At 46.3% G+C, this 22,586-nt stretch overlaps 1 protein-coding gene across 2 annotated transcripts in view; it reads right to left on the bottom strand.

The window, feature by feature from the left end:
- Window positions 1-3,028: 3,028 nt before the first annotated feature.
- Window positions 3,029-22,586, bottom strand: part of mdga2a (MAM domain containing glycosylphosphatidylinositol anchor 2a) — a 33,373-nt gene continuing 13,815 nt past the window's right edge. Inside the window, exons 4-18 of one of the 2 annotated variants that reach the window (XR_013936014.1) lie at window positions 22,286-22,482; window positions 20,642-20,774; window positions 17,284-17,556; window positions 11,719-12,048; window positions 10,249-10,572; window positions 7,848-8,120; window positions 7,217-7,365; window positions 6,826-7,003; window positions 5,799-5,819; window positions 5,343-5,498; window positions 4,187-4,336; window positions 3,977-4,107; window positions 3,660-3,759; window positions 3,246-3,523; window positions 3,029-3,160 (exon numbers count right to left, since the gene is read on the bottom strand). Coding sequence is in view for 1 of the 2 variants with exons in the window: in XM_080480434.1 (XP_080336560.1) it covers window positions 3,435-3,523; window positions 3,660-3,759; window positions 3,977-4,107; window positions 4,187-4,336; window positions 5,343-5,498; window positions 5,799-5,819; window positions 6,826-7,003; window positions 7,217-7,365; window positions 7,848-8,120; window positions 10,249-10,572; window positions 11,719-12,048; window positions 17,284-17,556; window positions 20,642-20,774; window positions 22,286-22,482 (2,504 nt within the window). In the remaining variant the exon portion in view is untranslated. Of the gene's footprint in view, window positions 3,524-3,659; window positions 3,760-3,976; window positions 4,108-4,186; window positions 4,337-5,342; window positions 5,499-5,798; window positions 5,820-6,825; window positions 7,004-7,216; window positions 7,366-7,847; window positions 8,121-10,248; window positions 10,573-11,718; window positions 12,049-17,283; window positions 17,557-20,641; window positions 20,775-22,285; window positions 22,483-22,586 lie in introns of both variants that reach the window. The other variant, XM_080480434.1, reaches the window with a different exon arrangement.

Below are 22,586 nucleotides of genomic sequence, written 5' to 3'. Positions count from 1 at the left end.
TTTTTGACATTTTGAGTCCAAACAAACAAACATGGGGCTGTGGGGTGGGGGTGTTTCTCTCGCCCTCTCTCTCCTGTCAAACCGCCTATATAAAACACAGTGGAGACACCAAAGGAAGTCAAGACCTCCCACTCTCTTTTTACATCAATAACCTCGGTCACCAGCGGCGTCATTGTGTTTTACTGTTTGAAGCTCGAGTTCCTCATTACAAAGTAAAATATTCTTATAATTTAAACATCTTGAAATGAATAAAATTAACTCGGAATCAGTGGGTTTGGTTGTTTCTTTGTGTTCCAGTCTGCGACAGTCAATAATGGTCTCTACCGGCCTCTAATGGTCTCCAACTGTCTCTGGAGCTCTCTAAGCGTCTCTAAAAGTCTTGGACTGTCTCCAACTGTCTCTAAAAGTCTTTGAAGTTCTGTAAAAGTCTCTCAAGGTCTACAACACTAACTGAATGTCTCTTGCTCTCTCGGTTAGTTTCTCTCAGTCTATAAAAGTATTTGACATTCTCTAAAAGTCTTTAAAAGTCTCTGAGACCTCCAAAATGCTTTGACGTTCTCTAAAGGATTCTGAGTCCCTAAAAGTCTCTAAGATCTCCAAAAGTCTATGATGTTTTCTGAAAGTCTTTTACGTTTGTTAAAAGTCTCTAAAAATGTCTGAGAATCTCTAAAAGTCTTTGAGGGTCTCTGAAAGTCTCTGAGTCTCTAAAAGTCTCTGACATTGTCTAACAGAGACTCTGTCAGCAGAGTAAATGTCCCATAAAGACAGTACCTGGTCAGCATGATGAAGATGAAGAGGAGGATGAAGAGGAGGATGAAGAAGGCTGAACGCAACCAGACACACAGAGAGTGATGCAACAGTCTGACAGCATCATCATCATCATCATCAGCTTCATCATCTGTGCACACAGATCAACCGGGTCTAATGATTTCCCACCGACTCTTCAGAACTGCACTCAGAATGTGAGCCGGCTCCCTGAAGGTCGAACCACCTTTCATTTTATGTTCATCACTTCTTTGATTTGATCTGATGTCATTTTGTTTCATGACACCTTAATTCATCATGATTCACCCGACGATAATCACCTCAGTGACTCCTTGAAGTTTCTAATGTGACGTTTTCATTTCATCCACATTTTATTCACCACTCCGTCGTGACCTCGTTGTGGAATTGATTCCCTCCCCAGGAGGTAAAAACACGAGTTGTTAATTCACTGCATCTTTAAGGATAAAATGAGGCAGTTTTTCTTTTCTAGTCGTTTATTAGACAATTGAAAAAACGGGAGAGATCCTAAATTGGGCATTAAACGGCAGCTCGTCAAATCAAAATAACACATTTGAGTCAAAAGTATGAATTTACTTTTGTTTGAAATTCAAAATATTTGTCAATCTATTCTGTGATGGCAAAAACTTAAGTTGAAACTCCAGCCTGCGTCTTTATGTATTTGTAATTCTAACGGCAGACGTGAATGACAATAAAACATCGGGTCAGAAAAAAGAACGTTTGGTTCAGTGGAAATTTTCAGCACCTTTTTTTCATGTGAAAGATTTTTTCCCGTTGATTGAATTATTTTGGCAGCTTTGGGCTTCCGTACATGTTGGAGACATGGGAACCTGGACCATTGTCCCACAGGTGTTCCCGTACAGGTGTCGACTGTTAAACTCAAACCTTTTTGTGCTTTTGTTTTTGTTGATTATGGAGTTTTCATAGAAATATTTGATCAATGTGACGTCGCTTTTCTCACCGACCATCAAAACAAATAAATCCTTGAGAATTTTTTTATATATAAATATTGAAATCAAAACAAATTAATCTCAGGCCACGCCCCCTCGGTAAAACCAACCTCATGTGACAATGTCTCTCACTCCTCGAAAGGAGTTCCCTTCCACTCGTCCGCCGGTGGTTTACCGCTGGAGACTCCCTCCATTTCCAAAAAACTCTTATTGTAAAATACTAAAATACTTGTGCTGGACAGAACCAGCAGGAGGTCCTTTTATTTTGAAATGTCCAGTCAGAGATCCTCCGACGAAGGTGATTTTGAATAAATTCAGAGTCTAATTCTGTCCATGGCTTCTTCTTCGTTATTGTCTCTGTTTTTTTGTTTCACTCACAATCCAAAGTTTCATCTCATCAAATGAAAAATAAAGGAAGTGTTTCTCTGCATAAGGAAACCAGAGGACGTTTTCTGTTCATTCTCTGGTTGGTCAGATAGATTTCACTCTGTGTGTCCGTGTCGATGGCGGCGGCCATGATGGCGTTCCTCGGCCAGGCGCTCTCTCTGGTTCCGTCTCTCGCCTATGAGTCTGAAGGCACTTGATGTGGTGGCGGCTGAACTCTCACAGAGCGACACACCCACGGAAAAAAGATGCTCGCTCGCTGTAAAAAAAAACCACGAGGAGCTGCAGCGCGCCGATCCTGTGGTGATACAGTACTGCTGATTGGGGGCGGGGCGGGGGATGGTGTGGTAGTCGGGGGGGTGGGGGGGTGGGTGGTGAGGGGATGACTCAGAACATTCAATTGGGTACTCTTCCTCTCAAACACTGACTGCACTGAGATTTCCATCTATTCGGTTCATTACAGAGGAGTCCCTCAGGGCTCCGTATTGGGCCCTCTACTCTTTTTCACAATTTAGCCATTTAATCAAATTTCTTCCGATAAAGTAGAAAAAAATTATAACTTTTGTTCATATAGTGGAGAAACATTTGTGTAGCTGTGTGTTTAAATGTTGGGTTGAAATCAGGGGGTGAAATTTATCAACTTCATGCTGCCCAGTGCGACCTTCACAGAGCAACAGAATCAGTATAAAAAGAGCTCATCTCAGCTGATCTTTAGTGCAAAGGAGTACGAGTGCATTCTGCCAATCATCACATTGAGGTTTTTTTTTTTTTTTTTTTTTTTTACTGAAGTCATCACAGAAAATCAGTGCAATCAGGAATCCTGTTCCTGCACAATGTTTCTGTCCTCACTGATGTGAAGTGGTCACATGACTTCTGTGACCTTCAGCACAATTTCACAAACTTATTCCATCTGTCTTGGACGCCCACGTTTATTTTACGAGCAATAAGGTCGCTAGCTGTTTCACTGCTGCGTTACTGTGCGCAGTGCTGCCACCTGCTGTTCAGTTGTGGGTCTGGCATATGTTTGTGTTATGCCAGCGCCGCTAGTGGAAAAGAAAAAAAATAAAGTTACATTACTTTTTGAAATCGAGCATGATTGACTTCAGTGGGATGTTCAGTGTTGCTAACCAATGCTAACATGGCCCTGGTCCTTTAAACGTCGCCTGGTGGCGTCACTGATTGAAATTTGGGGCAGGAAGTCACTCTGCAGCTCTTACTGGACCTTCAGGAGCAGGGGGCGAGGATAAATCATGAGGTTGATATGGTGGGGCGGTGGGGGTGGGGTCAAAGGCGGAGGCGTCCCACAGGGAGGTGGGGTCACCTTTGCCGGCCGATCAAGGCCAGACTCAGAGTGATGCAGAGCTGCCATATATGGGGCGAGGAGGGCGGGGCGATTGACCTTAGATCTGAGAGACAGAGACAGAGACAGAGACAGAGAGAGAGAGAGAGAGAGAGAGAGAGAGAGAGAGAGAGAGTTCAATGAAGTCACAGCAGTGTAAAAAAAGTTGAATTTGTTCTGAATAAAAATAAGGCTGGACTCACTGTTGGGAGGCGGGTCTTTACATTCACCCTCCTCAATGGTGACATCATCAATGGCGATATCTCCCTCGATACCGGCACCTCGGACTCCCTCCATCACCATCTCCACACACACAAAGGTGCAAGCACACGAACTCATGTAAACACACATATAATGTATCCAAAGGGCGTGGTCTAAATGTCAGAGGGTGTGGCCTATAGGAGCATAGCTGACGTGTGACTTAAGATGTGATCAGTCAGCAAATTGGGTGTGGTCTATGTTGTGGTTTGTGTCTGTAGTAAACAGCAGTCTCTCCTGAAGTGGGCGTGGCCTGTGGTACCTGGAAGGCAGCGGAGGGGTGGATGTTGACCTTGGCCTGCCTCCAGCGGTCTCCTTGGTTACCGGTCAGACTCCAGACGGAGGCGTCGGTCACAGTCTGGCCCTTCTGCCTCAGGTAGACCTTCAGAGCTCCTGGGGGACGAACAGAGAGGTCAGCCGGGCACGGCCCCGCCTCACGGTGAGTGGTACCTGCGAGGGGCGGCGTCCTCACCGATGTGTTTGCCGTACATATGGTAAAAGAAGGCGAAGCAGTAGGTGGGGCTGGTCCCGCCCTTTGAGTTCATGTTGAAGGTGGGAGACAGCAGGCGGGCTTTGTCCCCGTCCTGCCGAGGCCTCGATGTCTCGATGTACATGTAGAACCCTGAGGACACAGGCAGGGTCAAAGGTCATGGTGAGGGCTTGGTGAGGTGTGTCCTGGTCTCTCATATGACTTTGCACCATTCTGAACCAAAAGAATGGAAAGGGGAGTACCAGGTGAAGAAACCAGGTAGTCTTGAGTTAGTGAGTGAATGACGACTTTAATAAGACATCGTCTGGAGAGACGCTGCACTTTATCATCACTGTAAAACAACATTCTGTAGTTTGCTTTTTTAAAATATCAAAGATCGTTTTGCTTTTTAACTCCTCCAAATGGTCTCTGCAAAATGTTTTAGGATTAAGTCAAACAGAAAAGAAGACTGAAAAAAAAAAACTAGGACACGTCTTCTATTCTGTGTGCAATTAACCATGATTTTATCTTAAAAGCTTCTGGGAGAATGAAACGGGACAAAAAAGACATCCGACGTCCTGTTTATGTAACAACGTGATTACGGCTGTATTCATTGATTCTGGGATGTTTCCATCCGCAAAAAGAAATCTGCAAGCATGAGCATAAAAAGTGGCTGGATTTGAGGCCGCGGGGCCTTTAAAGTTGTGCGGAACATCCAGGCGAGTGGTTTTTCCTTCAGGTGGAGGCACGACCGCTCGCTCTGAGGTAAAAGAGTTTAACCTTCAGCGTGCTCACAGATCAGGAGAAAAGATATACTTGTGAGGAAGGTGCAGATATCTGGTTTTTCAGACGCGTGTAGAAATGCAGAAGTGAACCCGTTCACGATCGGGACAAACAGGAAAAACTAATTAACAAAGTGGAGTGAATATGAATCAAAAATACACATTAAAACAGAGAAAATATTCATTTGAAGACAAAAAAAGAAGAAGAAAATAATAACATTTTCTGTGAAGAGTTGCAGAAATGAGAGAAGTTTCCTCTGAACAGCCGAACAGAGAATCAAACCTGTGACCCTGCGCTCATTCAGCCATACAGGTTTGACCGGGCAGTGTCACGGGGCATGTCAAGTGTGTGTGTGTGTGTGTGTGTGTGTGGGTACCTTGTTTGGAGCCGGTGTGGTCAGTACTGGGTCCGGTGTTTGGTGTGTATTTGGTGTCCCGTGTGGCGGCGCTGTGACGCGTCCAGTCAAACTCGTCCATTTTGTCTTGAGAGAACAAACACACCGCCTCGTCCTCGAAACCACACTGGAACTCCCCTGCACGCGCACACACACACACGCGCACGCGCACACGCACACGCACACGCACGCGCACACACACACACACACACACACACACACACACACACACACACACACACACACACACACACACACAGAGAGAAAGAAAAGTCTGTCAACGTTTCCGAGTTAAATACGGCTCATTTAAAATGTGGCACTCCACAGGGAGTGATACTGGGACCGCTGTAGTTCAAATCAAACAAGCAGTTAAATACGTGTGATTTGAGTGAAGATGTTTTGTGCCTCTGAGCCGGAGGAGAAAGAAGAAATACTCACTGAGATGTGGGTTTACAGGAGCTGCGGAGGGACAAAAACAGGAGAAATCAGTTCATTACCCTCTAAAAATAAATACAACACAAAGAAAATGATCAGTGGAAGATTCACCACCAGAATTATCACTCTTCCTCCTCCTCCTCCTCCTCCTCATTCATGTTCCACAGATTGTTTGCTTCTTGCTTGGCGGCTGTTGCTTTGCAGTTTTTTTAACTGCTGTTTTACTAATATTTTTCCAGATGTTACTGATGTTTTCCAGATGTTTACACAGATATTTTATTGATGTTTTTCCAGATGTTACTGATGACTTTAAAGATGTTTTCCAGATGTTACTGATGACTTTAAAGATGTTTTGCAGATGTTCTTATAGATGTCTTACCGATGTTTTCAGACACAAACAGAAACAAAGTTTTTTCCAGATGTTTTTTCAGATTCCACTGAGGATTTTACAGATAACATGTTTTTATGGATGAGATGTTTTCACAGATGTCTTCAAATATGTTTTTACATTTTTATTTTCTTTTACCCCTCAAACAGATTCAGCAGGTGAGGAACATCTTCAAGAACAGGCGTGTATTTTAAAGCTGCAGGATGTTCAGTTCATTCACCCGTCATGACAATGAACACAGCACATGTTATGAAGCCACATTTCTTCTTCTGTTGATTGATTGAAAGCCCCAAGAGAGCTGGCCTGGCTCAGTGCACCATCTGCTGGTACACAGTGGTATTGCAGGACCAATCAGGCTGTGTCAGTTGTTGTGCTTCATGATGATGATTTTTATGTCATTTTAACTTGAATTGTCAGTGACTACACCTTTCAATCTGGAGCTGACGAGTTGTCTGAATCAGAAATGTTCAGAAACGTTTTTAAATCAGCCTTAAAATGTGTTAAATTAAACAACTCGACTTTACAGGATCACACAACTCAAACAAATGATTAAAACGTTCTTTGTGTTTGAAGCTCAGAGATGCTTTCACTGTTTAAATTCAACATGTGATTAAAACCGGAGCTGTGACGTTGGAGTCGTACCGCTGTACATGATGACGCGCTCCGTGGCGTCTCCCTCGCCGTAGCGAGTGATGGGGGTGAGGCGGACCAGGTAGGACTCGGGCTTGATGAGCTCGGTCAGGTTGTAGGTCAACAGCTCCCCCTTCTGGATGCTTCCCTCCATGGGAATCTCCTGCTCCCACCAACGGCTCTGACCCATCTGAGGGGGACGCAGAGACAACAAACACCAAGAAGGCCTTTTAAAAAACAAAATCCAAGACGTAGATAAAAAACAATAATACAACATTTTGTGTGTGTGTGTGTGTGTGTGTGTGTGTGTGTGTGTGTGTGTGTGTGTGTGTGTGTGTGTGTGTGTGTGTGTGTGTGTGTGTGTGTGTGTGTGTGTGTGTGTGTGTGAGTGTGTGTCACTGACCTGCCGGATGCCCAGCCTGTAGGCCAGGATTCGGTCCACAGCATTGGGCTCCATCTGAGTCCACTGCAGCTTGAAGCCATAAACTCTGGGTCGGTTCTGCCACAGCGCGCTGTAGGTGTCGTAGTAAAACTCCGGAGGGTATGCCTTGCCTGAGGAGATGAGAGGTTTGATTATTTTACCTCCTCCACACAGGTTTCTGTGTCACTAACAAGAAGTCCCACAGACAGTGTGCCGAGTCCAAAAACATGAAAGACCCGATAAAGCTTTCATCACTTCTTTGTCATTTTAAATCCACCTTGATCACCAATAGAGGGCGCTCACAACTGGGACACCTGCACACACACAGATCAGAGGTTTCGCTCCACAGGTACCAGAGGCTGAAGGTTCCTCCTCCCACAGGGAAGCCGCCTGAGTACAAATGACTTCTGCGCGTTATTCACAAAGGCTTCGGCCCCACGAGGAAACTCACAGACCTCTGATTAACTCGACTAAACACAACAGTCCTTGGGTTTCTACCTCTTCCATCACAGAGGCCTTGCAATGGAAACTGTCCGAGACCAAGTCTCCGCTTTCTGAAGAATTGTTGGGTTTCACCCAGACTATTAAAACGCACCTTCTCATCCTGCCTCACCTGTGACCAGGAATGTGCAGCGCCCGGCGCCGGCCTCGTTGGTGATGTCACAGGTGTACTCGCCGTAGCCCTCCCGGTTCAGGGCTCGGACCTGGTAGCTGGTGTCGTCCTTCTCCTCGCTGAACTGACCCACCGTCAGCAGGCGGGAGCCCAGCTTCCACTCGTAGCGCAGCAGGCGGGCCGGGTGGGCTCGCAGGAGGCGGCAGGTGAGGCTGAAAGCGCGGCCGAGTGCCTGACGGACTTCCGTGTAGACCGGCTCCACGACGGGCGGGACTGCGGGACGAGGCGAGACAAATCAAACCATCAGCAGGAAGACAGTGGCAAATGACCTTTTTTCTACTAGGACCCGTCCTGTCTTCCAGGACAAGATTTAGGTCTGCAAAGACCAAACTCGAGTCTGTACGTCTCAGGCCTCGAAGAACTTAACGACAAGGAGAAATCTTATGTCTTCAGTCTCTCAGAAAATTGTCCTTGAGCAGGACTCTAGTCTTGCAAGATTAATCTCAAGTCATCTGAATAAAATGTAAGTCTGTCAGGAAAAGTCTAAAGTCTCTGGTCTTGGGAGGCTTATGTCTTCAGTTTCAGGTTTTTAAACCAGAACTTGCTGTGTCATATAATGACTCAACATTTTGAGCCTTTACGTGAGCGTCAGTGGATCGTAAAGCCGAGTGAATCCCGTCAGACCTGACAAATAAAGAAACCCCGAGTGAAGCTGCTGCTTCTGGTTTCTGGTTTTTCTGTATCCAAACAGGCTGAAACCTCTGTGAAACCAGTGAATTCAGCTTTCTGTTTATTAGGATTTCTGCTCAAGGTGGGAAAAAGCATCACCCTGAGCCTCTGAATTATCCTGCCGAGACTCTCTGGCGCCCCCCAGAGGAGGCCGGCTCCACATTGAATACCACTGCTGACTGGCAGCAGATGGACGGTGCAAGACTGTACATCAATCACTGTGTGTGTGTGTGTGTGTGTGTGTGTGTGTGTGTGTGTGTGTGTGTGTGTGTTTTATAGACCAGCTGCTGTCGTCATTCAGCAATTTTTCTTTTTTTTGTCTGCATCACTGTCGTCTTTTAATCCTTTAAGAGGACCAGAAACTCGTCAGATTATCGTCACAGTCCAAAGAAACACGATCGGCTCAGTTCACATGTGGCTCCGAGGCTTTTCAGAGTTACTGTCCTCCATTAGCATGTGGCCTCTGTTAGCATGTAGCATGCATTAGCCTGCGTGGCCGTCACAGTAAGGCCGCGCTGACACGCGGAACGACACCGGGGAGATTTCTGAGGCGACTCTGCTGGTTTCTGTCTGAAGTGGCTCGCTGCTCGTCAGCAGCTTCACGCTCGCTCGGCAAATCTGAGCTGCTCGGATGTCGTTCTTCTTCTCTGGCAGTAATCCACCTGTAATCTGACGCACGTTAATCTGCTTAGTGAAAACAGCAAATTTACAGAAGAGGGGGAAAGAAACGCTGCATTTTAAAAAGTGCTTCTCAGCAGAAAGAAAAAAATACGGCAGCTTCAGCTCCCACCGAGAGAAAAAGACACAGATGAACCGGGCTGAAACACCACAGAAACAGCTGAAGCATCAGTAGTAAACTGATAAACACAGTCGAAACACAAAGGAATCAGACCAAGCTTTTTCATGAGAAGCTGCAGAACAACGTCCAAAGTCAAAGAGGAAGCAGACGCTTTCAGATCTGACACATAAGTGGAGGAGAGACCTTCTTCAGGCTTTAACTGATGTTTAAACGATGTTCAGAGTCACAGTTGGGATCACAGAGGCGTCCTGAGCCGAAGCCACAACGGAAGATCTGGAGGAGGAGACCTCATCAATGAAATGAAGCAGAACGTGTTCACAGGGCGGCAGCCTCATTAAAAACACTGCACGGTGCATTTGAAGCGCCACTGACGGTTCTGAACGGTGCATGAGGCTGCTGACGGTTTTGTCTTCGGGATATTTGAGAAGTTATTATTTTTAGCTTCTCTCCTTTGGCTGATACGATGCCAACTGTTGTCGGGATTTGAACAGACTCCCGCAGCTCGGCCTTCCTCCGGTCTGGCAGCCGCAGTGTTTACAGGAGAACGGCGAGGAGCCACGAGCAGAGAGCGTCTGTGTCCTCCACGCAACAGACAAGTGAGCGCAATGATATCAGGCCGTAGAGGAGCTCTTTCATCTGAATTAGAACAACTTGAAACGGACCGGTACAAACCCCCCCCACACCTGTCTGCACCAGGATTTAAAGAATCCCTCACTGTTAACCCATTAGAACAGATGAAGAAGTGTGTGTGTGTGTGTGTGTGTGTGTGTGTGTGTGTGTGTGTGTGTGTGTGTGTGTGTGTGTGTGTGTGTGTGTGTGTGTGTGTGTGTGTGTGTGTGTGTGTGTGTGTGTGTGTGTGTGTGTGTTACCCACACTGCACCACCAGCTGTATGAGGGCCTCTCGCGGCTTCACGTTGAATCCGTTGTACTGGCTGGTCTGGCAGCGGTACGTTCCACTCATGTCCCGGCTCACGTTGTGGATCCTCAGGACGCCGTCGTAGCTCTCCGTCTGCAACGAGCCATCCGGCATCGGCAGCGCCACCGCCGCCGCCGCCGCCGCAGCCCCGCTCTCCTCCACTCGTGACCACAGGATGATGGGTTTGGGTTTCCCCGACACCAGACACTGGAGATCCACCGTGTCCCCCTCCTGGACGATGAGGTGAGAGCGCCCTCTAGGGACGGTGAGCTCCGGAGGAACTGCGGCGAGGAGAGATGTCAGCAGGTCAGACACACAAAGTAGGATCCAGTACGAGATACAGCAGAGTAGAACCTAATACAACAGACATCAAAGTAAAATCATGTAGCAGAAACCGGAAAGTAGAATCAAATAACAGAAACCGACAAGTAGAGCTTCATCTAGCTACAGAAATGTAGAATCCAGTACCAGAGGAAGAAAAGTACAACCCAGGAGCAGACACAGGAAACTTGAATTTTATATTTTTCAACGTTATATTTTACACTCTGTCCGGAGTCTGTCTGCGTCACTCTGTAATCACCATGGTAACCAGAGTCAGCAGCTGATTGGCTGATAGAGGAGTCCTATGTCCACCTATGGGGACACATTTGATTGGCTGACAGTGTGAGGAGGACCTATCAGAAGCCAGCAGCTGCTCTCACACAGAAACATTCCCGAGTTCTTTCATCAGCTTTCACTTTAACAATCAAGCTGCACCAAGTATTTGGATTCACTGACAATGTTCACATTCATTCATGATTTCTAAAATAAATTCCTGATGATTCCTGCATTGACTTTAAGTTAATGCAGCTTGCTGGTTTCCACTGTGGCAGTATTTTGTTGTCAGTGAAACGCTGCGACTGCAGAGGACGAGTTAGGAATCACAGCCGTGAGAAAAAGAAAAATGTCCACTTCATGTCTTCTTGACATTTTTTACACACATCCCGCAGGCTGGATGTTTCACACTCCTGCTTTAGAGAGTTTACTTTCTGTGTGGATGATTTGTGATGATTGGTTGTGTAACGACTGTTTTGTACCGTGGAGACAAAATGCATCGATAAATCAAATTTTAGTCGATCAGGAGGCTGCAGCTCATCTGTGTGTGTGTGTGTGTGTGTGTGTGTGTGTGTGTGTGTGTGTGTGTGTGTGAATGACTCTGAATGAGCCCCCCCCGACAGACCACCAAGGTCACGCTCTGACAGGAAGTCCTGCGGCTGCTGCTCACATGACGTCCGTCTGAAGGAGAAGTTGTGCCGCCGTCCTCACGCAGCCGGGAGGGAGGAGGAGCACAACATGACCCCTGCACGACACGCGACAACTGAGCAGGGCAGCGCCCCCTCTGTCCGAGTCCGGATCTGCACCCAGAGGAGGAGGTGCTACAGCCTCACCTGTGGTGGAGGAGATGTTGACGTCGATGCTGATCTCGGGGCTCCCGCCGCTCCTCAGCGAGGAGGCGCAGGTGTAGGTGCCGAAGTCGGTGAACTTGAGGTCGATGATGTCGAGGTGGGTGGTTCCCGGCGCCGCCTCGCCATCTCCGTGCGTGATCACCATTCGCTCCGAGCTGCGCAGCGGGCGCCCGTTCTTCAGCCAGTCAAACTGCAGCTCCTCGGGGGGCGTGGCCTCCACCTGACAGCTGATCTTCACCTCGCGGCCGATCTGGATGTGGTCGTCATTGTGGTACGGGTCGGGTGTGATCCAGAAGCGACCTTTACGGAGGCCTGAGGACGACAGGAGGAGGTTCTTTTTAATTTGATCTCATTTTTTATTTATGTTTTGCTCAGATTCTCTTATAAATTTGAAGACACTCTCATCTCATTGGCTGGCCCATGACAGTGGACACGCCCACTCTCCCCAAAGCAGGAAAAACCCTTAAAAAAAGTCTGTCATCTTAACATTCTCCACTTTACAGTATTCATTGAGTGCCTTCTGAAGGGTGGATATGAACAATGCCTGTTAGAAGTGAAGAAAGCCGGAGGTCCTCCGGTAAAAAAAAAACACATTCTAGTAAATCTGTGATGGATGAGAGATGTAGTGTAACTCATGACCAGAGTCGGCCCGTATGTTTCAAAGCGAGGGGACGAGGTGTTGGAAGCAGCTGCAGCGCGTCGTCCACTTTGGCTCCACCGTTCTGCACGAGCAGTTTGTTCAACAGCAGGACAAACATCACCTTGAATCAGCTGAGACTCATACAGCTGCTGCTCAGAGGTCCGGATTACTCACACTCTCAGTACTCTCCACACACCAAGTACTCACATGTTCAACACGAGAGCGTCTGCTGACTGACGGCGAGGAATAAAAGACGATCTGCGGTGACAAACTGTCTTCAACCTTCTAATCAATGTCACTGTGGTCTTGTGGTGTCCCACAGGGTTCTTGTCGCGGGCCACTATAGTTCCTCTCCGTAACACAATCTCTGGGTTTAAATCAACAGTCTGTATTTCCTGGATGAGCGGATTAGTGGTGTCGTCCGTAAACAAACATCTCTGTACATCAGAATAGTTTGTGCATTAAAATTTTAACCGAGGGATAGAACAAAGAGCAATAAATGTTTAAAACACAGGTATTACAGCGAGTTCCCAGAGGGAACTATACTAGGGACATGTTCTCATCTCAACCTTTTACTCATGGCACGTCTAACAATTCATCTATTCCCAGGACAAATTCATCTTTTTCTAGATGAATTAATTATGTTCTGGATGAATGGATCAGTGGTTTGGTCTCTAAAATGTCAGAAAATCGTAAAAACTGGACCCGAGTTGTAAAGACGAGCTTAAATTTCGAACTAGTGTTGGAATCGACAGGTACTCCAGTTACACTTGAGATGTAACTGTAACTACAAAGGTGACGGGATCCCTGAGAAAACCAAGAAAACCAGTGAATAGAGTTTTAGTCTGGATCTTGGAACATCAGGGATCATCGGATTTGCCGACCTCAACGATAAAACAGGAGTATGAACGTGTGGAAGCTCAGATGAATAAGAAGGTGCCATTAAATACCTTAAAAACCAATAAATGATAAAATCTTAAAGGTGATTCTAACAGAGACAGGAAGCTGGTGGAGTGAGGCTAAAGCTGGAGTCATGTACTCGCGTTTCTTTGAAAAGCGACAATTCCTCATGTAGTTTTCATTATATTGTAATATATTAATACAATACATAATTCCATATATTTACAACAGATTTTTTTAGATGCGTGCTTGTTTTTTTTTTTATTAGTTAATTATGATTCCGAATCAGGTTGTAATGCCAAGGCAGACATTAGCTTCATGAAATCGCTTCAATTAACCAATAAATCTGAATACTGAATATTTCACTATATTGAAATTAAATATATTCTAGAATATATTTTCTTTGCGTACGGGACAACTCTAAAATCCATCTGCTCCTCATGAGGAAGTTTATAAAAGGATGGTAGATGAGCTGAACTCGCCACAGCCTGGTCAGAAAGTGACACCCTATAATGAAGGTGGTCGACCATGAACTGTGTCAGGGTGACATCTGATTGGTTCCCAGGAAGACGCCTGATTGGTCGAGAGCAGAATAAGTGAACGCATGACATCTGGATGGCACTGAAAGTCAGCGTTACATGTGACCCCTTCACTGGTTGGCGGACTGATGGAGGCAGGAAATGAAGGATTAGCGCCAACAAATGGCTTCAGTAATAATTAAGCCGCATTTGGAGGATTAGTTCTCCGCGGCGGGCCGAGTCGGCCCAGCTGACAACCTCCGACGACAGTAGAGCGGCCAAAACACTGCCGGTTAAAGTCATTTCACCTGAGGTGTGATAACGTGAGCACATGAGGACTTCCTGTTGAACGGAAAGCATCGCAGTGCTCCTCCGTGAGGACGATTTGCAGTCACAGCACAGCGGTGAGGAAGCATCAGGGCCCATGAATTATCCAACAGCCTCTCGTCCGTGCCGCCGTGGCGGCAGCGGCGGCGCCGTGGAGACCGAAGGAGGCAAACCGCTCGCTATGACCTTTGTGAGTCGCAGCTGGTCTGAAGAATTATTCAACATCTGCAGCGGTTTCTGCTGAATGTCAGAGATGTTAGGAGAAGATTCACCCGACACATGACTGAGCCTGGTCAGTGATCCCCCCCCCCCCCCCCCCCCCCTCCGAAAACCACTGGGCAACATCTGGAAACATCTGGACATCGGCTTTACGTAACTCCTCATAGCGCAACCTGATGGAGGTTTGAACATGTCAGCTGGATGTCGTCAACATCTTCCAGTGAGGAAGATCTCCTCCTCCTCCTCCTCCTCACATCCTCAATATAACTGTGTGGGGGAACAGTTTACTCACAACTGGTTTTTTCAATAGATTTATGGAAAGTTTTTCTGGGAGGAAAAAAAAACAACCTCCAATCAAGTCTTAAATCTCGTGAAAAATCTGCTTTTTTTAATTTTATTTTTTTTCACCGTGAAGTGTGGAAACTGAAGAAGCTTCTGATGTTTGGTTAAGTACAGTCAGACTGCGGCACGAGACTGCTCCGGGTCACAAGTTCAACCCCCGATATCTGTGTGTGTGTGTGTGTGTGTGTGTGTGTGTGTGTGTGTGTGTGTGTGTGTGTGTGTGTGTGTGTGCGCGTATAAATAGCTGCGGTTCGTGCGGCATACAGCTGATTGTCCGTGTTCATTAAGATTAAAGCGAGAACGCCTGAGAACAAAACGCTGCGAGTTTTACTGCGTCAGTAAAAGGTCTGTTACATAACTGGAGGTGGATGAAGCTGCACACACACACACACACACACACACACACACACACACACACACACACACACACACACACACACACACACACACACACACACACGCTGAGCTCCAGGCTTGTCAGTATACAGTTTAATGTGTGAGAGACTCATTGCTCAAAGTGGAGCAACAATGCAGCCAAACAGTATAACACAGTCTGTAACAAGAGGACAGTCCATTGCCTGTAACAAGAGGACAGTCCACTGTCCGTAACAAGAGGACAGTCCACTGTCCGTAACAAGAGGACAGTCCATGGTCTGTAACAAGAGGACAGTCCACTGCCTGTAACAAGAGGACAGTCCACTGTCCATAACAAGAGGACAGTCCACTGCCTGTAACAAGAGGACAGTCCACTGTCCGTAACAAGAGGACAGTCCACTGTCCATAACAAGAGGACAGTCCACTGCCTGTAACAAGAGGACAGTCCACTTTCTGTAAAAAGAGGACAGTCCACTTTCTGTAACAAGAGGACAGTCCACTGCCTGTAACAAGAGGACAGTCCACTTTCTGTAAAAAGAGGACAGTCCACTGCCTGTAACAAGAGGACAGTCCACTTTCTGTAACAAGAGGACAGTCCACTGTCCATAACAAGAGGACAGTCCACTTTCTGTAAAAAGAGGACAGTCCACTGTCTGTAACAAGAGGACAGTCCACTTTGCAGGATTTGCTGAAAAAGAAGGTTAGCGTGTGTGATTATTTAGTGTGAAGACGAGGACTCTGTGTACCTGTTGGTCACCTGTTAAGCCGTCTCAGGAGCTTTTCACATTCTAACAGTCCGGGACTCGGCTCACTTGGGAAGGAGGTGGGCGGAGCCAAGAATCCCCCCCCCCCCCCCCCCCCCCATTCATTTGGTTCGTTCAGATTCACTTTAGTGTCCGGATCAAACCGTCTGGAAAATGTCAAGCAACTACAACAGCTGTACATTTGGAGGCGCTGTCGCCTGAAACAAACACTGACCAGAGAGGAGACAAAGAAGAAACACGGCTCATTGATTGGTCCGGACCGAAAAAGGAAGTCCCGCCCCTTTAACACGTGGTGGCCAGGCTAGTTAGCTCATGGCTAATGGGTAGCCACAAACACCTGTGATATAAAGTCTTCAGACCAGATATCAATGAGTCTTCCTCTCTACTCCACGTCGACCCGCAAGATTGTTTCAACAATGTTGAACAAGCCCTTAGGGTTCTCAAGACTGGAAGAACTCTGATATCCTAAACCCTTTGGGACTCCCAGCACCCTTAGAACCCTCTGCAGAACCAGGATCTCTGGGGACTCTAAAGACACGCAGAGTTCTTGATGTCCTAAAGGTGCTGAATGTCCAGAGAGCCTGAGAGTGACGCACATCCCCTACAGACATGTCAGTAGAACTCTTAGGATATTGAGACTGAGACCTGAGAGACCTTAAGGACTCTCAAGACCATTCAATGCCTAATATCCCAGGACAAAACTCCAAGGGGATATAATACTCAGACTCGCAGGACCTTCAGAACCTTTAGGAGAACTAAGAACAGTGCACACTTTCAGAACTTACAGGACCAGAGAACTGTGGACCTGCTGGACTAGGAATGCCCACTTCTGCTTAAAGGCGTCATACCTCCTCCTGGTCTGGTCGGTGCAGAAACCTTCAGTATTCTAAGTTTCTAGCACCTCCTTGATTTTCCTCCATTTAAATATTGGATCATAGGAGCTGCATTCAGAATCTGCTGTGTCTGTGTGAACTGGACTGGCTCCACCCACACATGCCCATCTTGGGAAGAGGAGGAAGTACTTCCTCTCGTGGTGCCATGTGCCAGAGCAGAGCTGCCTAATTGTGGGAGGAGTCAAAGGGAGAGCCTACCTTGATTGGGATTGGCTGAACCCCCGATGACACTATATAGGGTTTGATTTCTGATTGGCTGGTTGGAGCAACACACTTTTTAAAACCTGAAACAAGCCGGGGAGAGAGAGGACAGACTGTCTTCACCTCTGGGGACGATTAGTACTGTTGGAGAACCTTTAGAAAGTGAATTTTGCAGAATATGACCCCTGTAAAATGATCAAAAGCCAGAAGGCTCAGCACCCTCAAACCCTGCAGGACCCGCAGTTCCCCCAAAACCCTTAAACCATCAGAAACTCCAGAAGCCTCAACCCCCGAAAACCCTCAGAATCCTTAAACCCTCAGAAACATCAAAACCCTCAAAGCCCCAGAACCCTGAATTCCTGCCGTACCTCTGACGAGGATGGTGGTGGTTTTCTTGGCGGGGTTTCCCACGTTGTTGGTCGCCATGCAGCAGTAGACGCCGCCGTCCTCCACAGTCACCGCGGGGATCGTCAGCGTGCCGCCGTTGATGACGCTCCTCTTGGGGAGCTCCTCCCCTCCCGGCTTGAGCCACGTCAGCGTCGGGGGAGGGTCTCCGCCCGACGCCACGCACACGAGAGTGACTGTCTCCCCGGGGTTCACCACCAGGGGGTCGTCCAGGTGCAGCTTGATAGAAGGAGGAGCTGGGGGGGGGGATAAAAAAAAAAAACACTTATTGTGAGTTTATTGTTCGATTATCTTCATGATCTGTTGACCTTTGACCTCAGTCGCCACCTGCTGGTGGTTTTTAGGAAGTCACACTTTTAGGCCTCGTTTACACGACAATGTTTTCAAGGGTAAAACTTTCATTGCATATTCGGGGATCCGTTTACACAACAACGGTGCTCAGAGTCACTGAATATTTAACTTTTTGAAAACACTTGGACTCCGTCTCCGTGGAAACGAGGAAAAGAGAACTTTTCTGAAACGTTGCTGCTGCACATGCGCATCAAGACCGTAGTGAATGTTTCTGCTCATGAACGAGGAGATTCATTCATAACAATGAATGCAGTGTGTGCTGCTCACGCTTGAATTTAACAACACCTCTTTAATAAAGTCCACATTTAAAGTGACTCTACCAGGAAAAAAATATAAATCTTTAAAATATTCTTTTCTTCTGCCACAAGGATGGGCTGAAACGGAACAAATGTTTATTGAATATATTGCTGGTTGCTGGGAAAAGGCTATCATGAGGAAATGGCAGGACAGAGACCTACTACTAATACCTGGATGGACATAACAATGTACATTTACCAGATGGAGAGGATAACGACATATGTCAACCATAAACTGGAAGAACTGATATATTTATAACGATATAACAATGGGAGATAATCATGTAACACCACAGAGACCAGACTTTAGTTTTACAAATTTATGAATAAGTAAATGATATGGATCACTTTTCGTTTTGTGTTTTTGTGTATTACAAATCTTAAAAAAAAAAAAAATATATATATATATATATATATATCATTACGACTCATTTCCACAAATTTCCAACCTGCAGTTCCCCAAATCGAATCACACAAAAGTCGAATTTGTAGCCATCAAACTGTGTTTATGTTTCGCTGACAGACGCCATCTTGGGAAACCTGCCGCAAGGGATTCTGGGATATCAAAGATGGCAGCTTCGGCCAGAATATCAACATTTGACCGATTCAGGGTGAAAAAAAATTCAGACTTTCTCAAAGAAAGAGTCTTGAAGCCTTGAGAAAAGTCTGGAATGTAGTGAAACTGATCAATAATCGTTTCCCCAGTGTGAATCGAGATCTGGAGCGATCCGGTGGACAAACGGGATCTTGTGACACGACGCCTTGGGAATCTTCAGGAGTTTGGGATGTTTAAGAAGTCCACAAACCCGGGGAAGCGCCGCAAAAATATTAATGTAGGAAATACATGTCAAGAAGAATTTCCTTCAGAAACAGATGAACAACTAAAACTGCGTCCTAAATGTTTGCGTTTCCCCGGGTGGATTCTGGTAGAGTAACTTTAATCTGGATTACATGTCGAGACACGTTTCACTTCCCACAAACAATCGATACTGAGTGGACCAAACCGACGAAGAGACAAAGGAGCTTCAATATTCATCATCCTGTTCTCTCTGTGTGCATTTGTGGGCGTTTTTATCAAACGGCACACACCAGCGGCCCAGAGGGAAAACCATTCTGCCTTTTCCGTGTGTAAGGTTTCGTTTTCAGAACGTCGACTAAATACAAAACGACTCTGATATGAAAACAGAAGAACGATGCGTTTTCACTTGGAAGGTCGTGTAAATAAGGCCTGACAGACTTTTGTTGCCCTGGACTGAAATTGTGGCACCGAGGGATAAAAGTGTGTGTAAGTGTGTGTGTGTGTGTGTGTGTGTGTGTGTGTGTGTGTGTGTGTGTGTGTGTGTGTGTGTGTGTGTGTGTGTGTGTGTGTGTGTGCGTGTGCAAGAAGAAGCAGCTGAATGAAGAAATCACGATGAGGAGGTAAAAATAGCTGAGTGGCCCTCTATTCAGCTGACATCATGTAAATCCCATCAGCCCCCGGGTCGGAGCGGCGGGGATCCACTGTACAGGTCAGACATCATTTATTCATGACTCACACACACACACACACACACACACACACACACACACACACACACACACACACACACACACACACACACACACACACACCAATAAAAAACACCAAAACCCCCAGAGTTATTGTAAAATATTCAGCAGGTCAGAATTTTTTTTTCCTCTTAACTTAAATAAACAAATAAATGAAAATCAAATGTTAACAATTGAAGTATAAAAACTATGTTTCTACAACTCTCTCTTTTATAAACCAGCACAGAGATATTACATCAGAATGATGACACAGATGGTGAAAAGATATTTGTTTTTTTTTCAGGGTAGAAACCTACTGTGATGAAGTCATATTTTATAGTTTAGTTAAAAACTGTTAAAAATGATGCTTTGGAAAAGTGATTTAAGTGATCTGAGTGGATTGGTTTCCACCCCAGGTTTAAAGTTCTGTGTAAAAATTATAATTTTATCACTGATATTTAGAATATTTCATTCTAGCGGTGATTTATTTCTTTGTTCTTTTTGTTTTTATTTCTTTGAAACAGGAAATGTGCTTTTATTTGGTTTGTTCGGCATTCATCTTCTCCTTCTTCATTCTTACTGTTTTAGCCGACATGTGAAGGTCAAACTTGTCTTGATGGCGTTTCTGCTCTCTGATAATTCAAGTGTTATCATGTATGATCTTTTCAAAGTTCATTTCTGGTTCTGCTGATTTGGGTATCAACCCTGTACTTGTTTTTTTCAAATCCTGCGTACGTGACAAAAACACATTTAGTAAAGTTATTATGACTGATCGTGAACTCAATCAGTAAAGTTCTCCACTCACCCCATTTTCTACAACTATTTACAATCATTCAGGTTTCACACACAGATGTTACAAGTAAACTTTAAAAACACACAAAACCTCATCACACTGACACTGTCATGGTTGGTTGTTTCTCCTATTGTCCAGCAGGAGGCAGTGAAAACACAACCTCACCCTCTTCATGGAAACGTCACACACAGATTACCAGACAACGTTCTGATTGGCTCATGTGGTTCCTTTTTTCCACCAATAGGAAAGCTGAAGCGTGATTTTGGAGTTTTAACAAGAACAAGCTTTAGTTTAGTGTGTGTGTGTGTGTGTGTGTGTGTGTGTGTGTGTGTGTGTGTGTGTGTGTGTGTGTACCCGTCCTGTTGCTCAGACTGAAGTGTGCGTTCTTGTCTGTGATTCCACAAACACTCCTGACGGAGGCGCTGCAGGTGTAGTCTGCGTAGTCCTGCGGTCGGAGATTCTTCAGCTTCAGGATCTTCGTTTCTCCCTGAAAAAATTGGGAAAAACAAACAAAACAAATTAAACATCAATAAACTACCAGTGAGCGTCACCAAGCCTCACGCTGAATCCTCCGGTTCGATTCCCGAGCTCAGTTTGTGCTTCTCCCTGTGCTAACTAACTCACCCTTTGACTGACTGACTGACTGACTAACTAACTAACCCTGATTAACTAACTCTCTAAGTAACTAACCAACTAAGTAACTCATTCAGTCACTCACCTAGTAAAGAACTAACTAACTAACTAACTACAGGTAGAGGCCAGTGCTGCCACCTAATGCGCAGGGGAGGTATTACTCACATTTTACATGCTGCACCTTCACGTTAATGAAAAATTAATTCTCACTCTCCACCTGCTCCTCCTCCTCCATTCTCCACCTGCTCCTCCTCCTCCATTCTCCTCCTGCTCCTCCTCCTCCATTCTCCACCTGCTCCTCCTCCTCCATTCTCCACCTGCTCCTCCTCCTCCATTCTCCTCCTGCTCCTCCTCTTCCTCCATTCTCCACGTGCTCCTGCTCCTCCTCCTCCACTCTCCTCCTGCTCCTCCTCCTCCTGCTCCTCCTCCACCATTCTCCTCCTGCTCCTCCTCCACCATTCTCCTCCTGCTCCTCCTCCTCCATTCTCCTCCTGCTCCTCCTCCTCAATTCTCCACCTGCTCCTCCTCCTCCTCCTCCTCCTGCTCCTCCTCCTCCATTCTCCTCCTGCTCCTCCTCCTCCATTCTCCACCTGCTCCTCCTCCTCCATTCTCCACCTGCTCCTCCTTGTTTTCCTTCTTCTTTCTGCTCCTGTCTGCCAAAAACACTCCCTCTTATCTCCTCTGGCAGCCTCCGAGCTTCCTCCCAGCTCACGGGCAGATGAGATGAGATTAGATGACATTTAAATGGGATGTTTGTGCAAAAACGGAAGCCAATGTTTTGGCTATGGAGGAGGAGGAGGAGGAGGAGGAGGAGGAGGAGGAAATAAGTTCCTCATGTCTATGAGCAGTGATGGGAGGTGGTACGAGGACGAGCTGAAGGCTTCACAGTCGACTGTGTTTTAATATGCGTTATCACATGGCCTCGTGTATTTCTGTTGGTGTCCATGTTTGTTTCTGACATCAGTTGGAATCCACGGCGTTTGGAGACGTCTACCACCGCGTTTAAACCGGTGAACCAGTTTAAATGTGTTCCGACTGGTTTAAATTGGTCCTGACTGGTGTGAACTGCTTCTGATTTGATTTAAACCCATTTATATGTGTTCGGACCAGTTTAAACTGGTTCTGACTGGTATGAACTGGTTCTGATTGGTTTTTAACCCATTTAAATGTGTTCTGACAGGTTTAAACTGGCTGTATCTGATGGAAACCAGTTCAAACTGGCTCTGATTGGTTCTGCCTGTGAGCATGAAGTCAGATGTTCCTCAGACCCGCACCGGGTGAATCTGTACTGCAGAGGAGTGAACGAAGGAGCGGAGACGGTCCTCGGACCTGATGAGGACATGCGGCCGAAGCCGAGTTCCTCACCTGTGTGAAGAAGGGCTCGTAGATCTCCACGCCGGAGTCGGACCCCTGAGACAGCGCCTCGCGGCCCCTCCTCCACGTGTACAGCACCGGGGGGTTGGAGTTCGCCACGCAGCGCAGGAAGACCGTCCTCTCAAAATAAAAGTGCTCCTTTGACTCCCCTACACTCTGATGCACCGTGATCACTGGGTCATCCAGGTCTGAGGAGGAGGAAGAGTTGAAATTGTTAAATGAGCATAGAACTCTAATGTTGATTGGTGTGAAAGCAGAGTTACAGGAACACGATCGTGTGATCATGATCATC

This window comes from Lipophrys pholis, assembly GCF_963383615.2.
Source record: "Lipophrys pholis genome assembly, chromosome: 14".
NCBI lineage: Eukaryota > Metazoa > Chordata > Actinopteri > Blenniiformes > Blenniidae > Lipophrys > Lipophrys pholis.
Note: the sequence above shows the minus strand (reverse complement) of the source record. Positions and strands in the feature narration are given on the sequence as shown.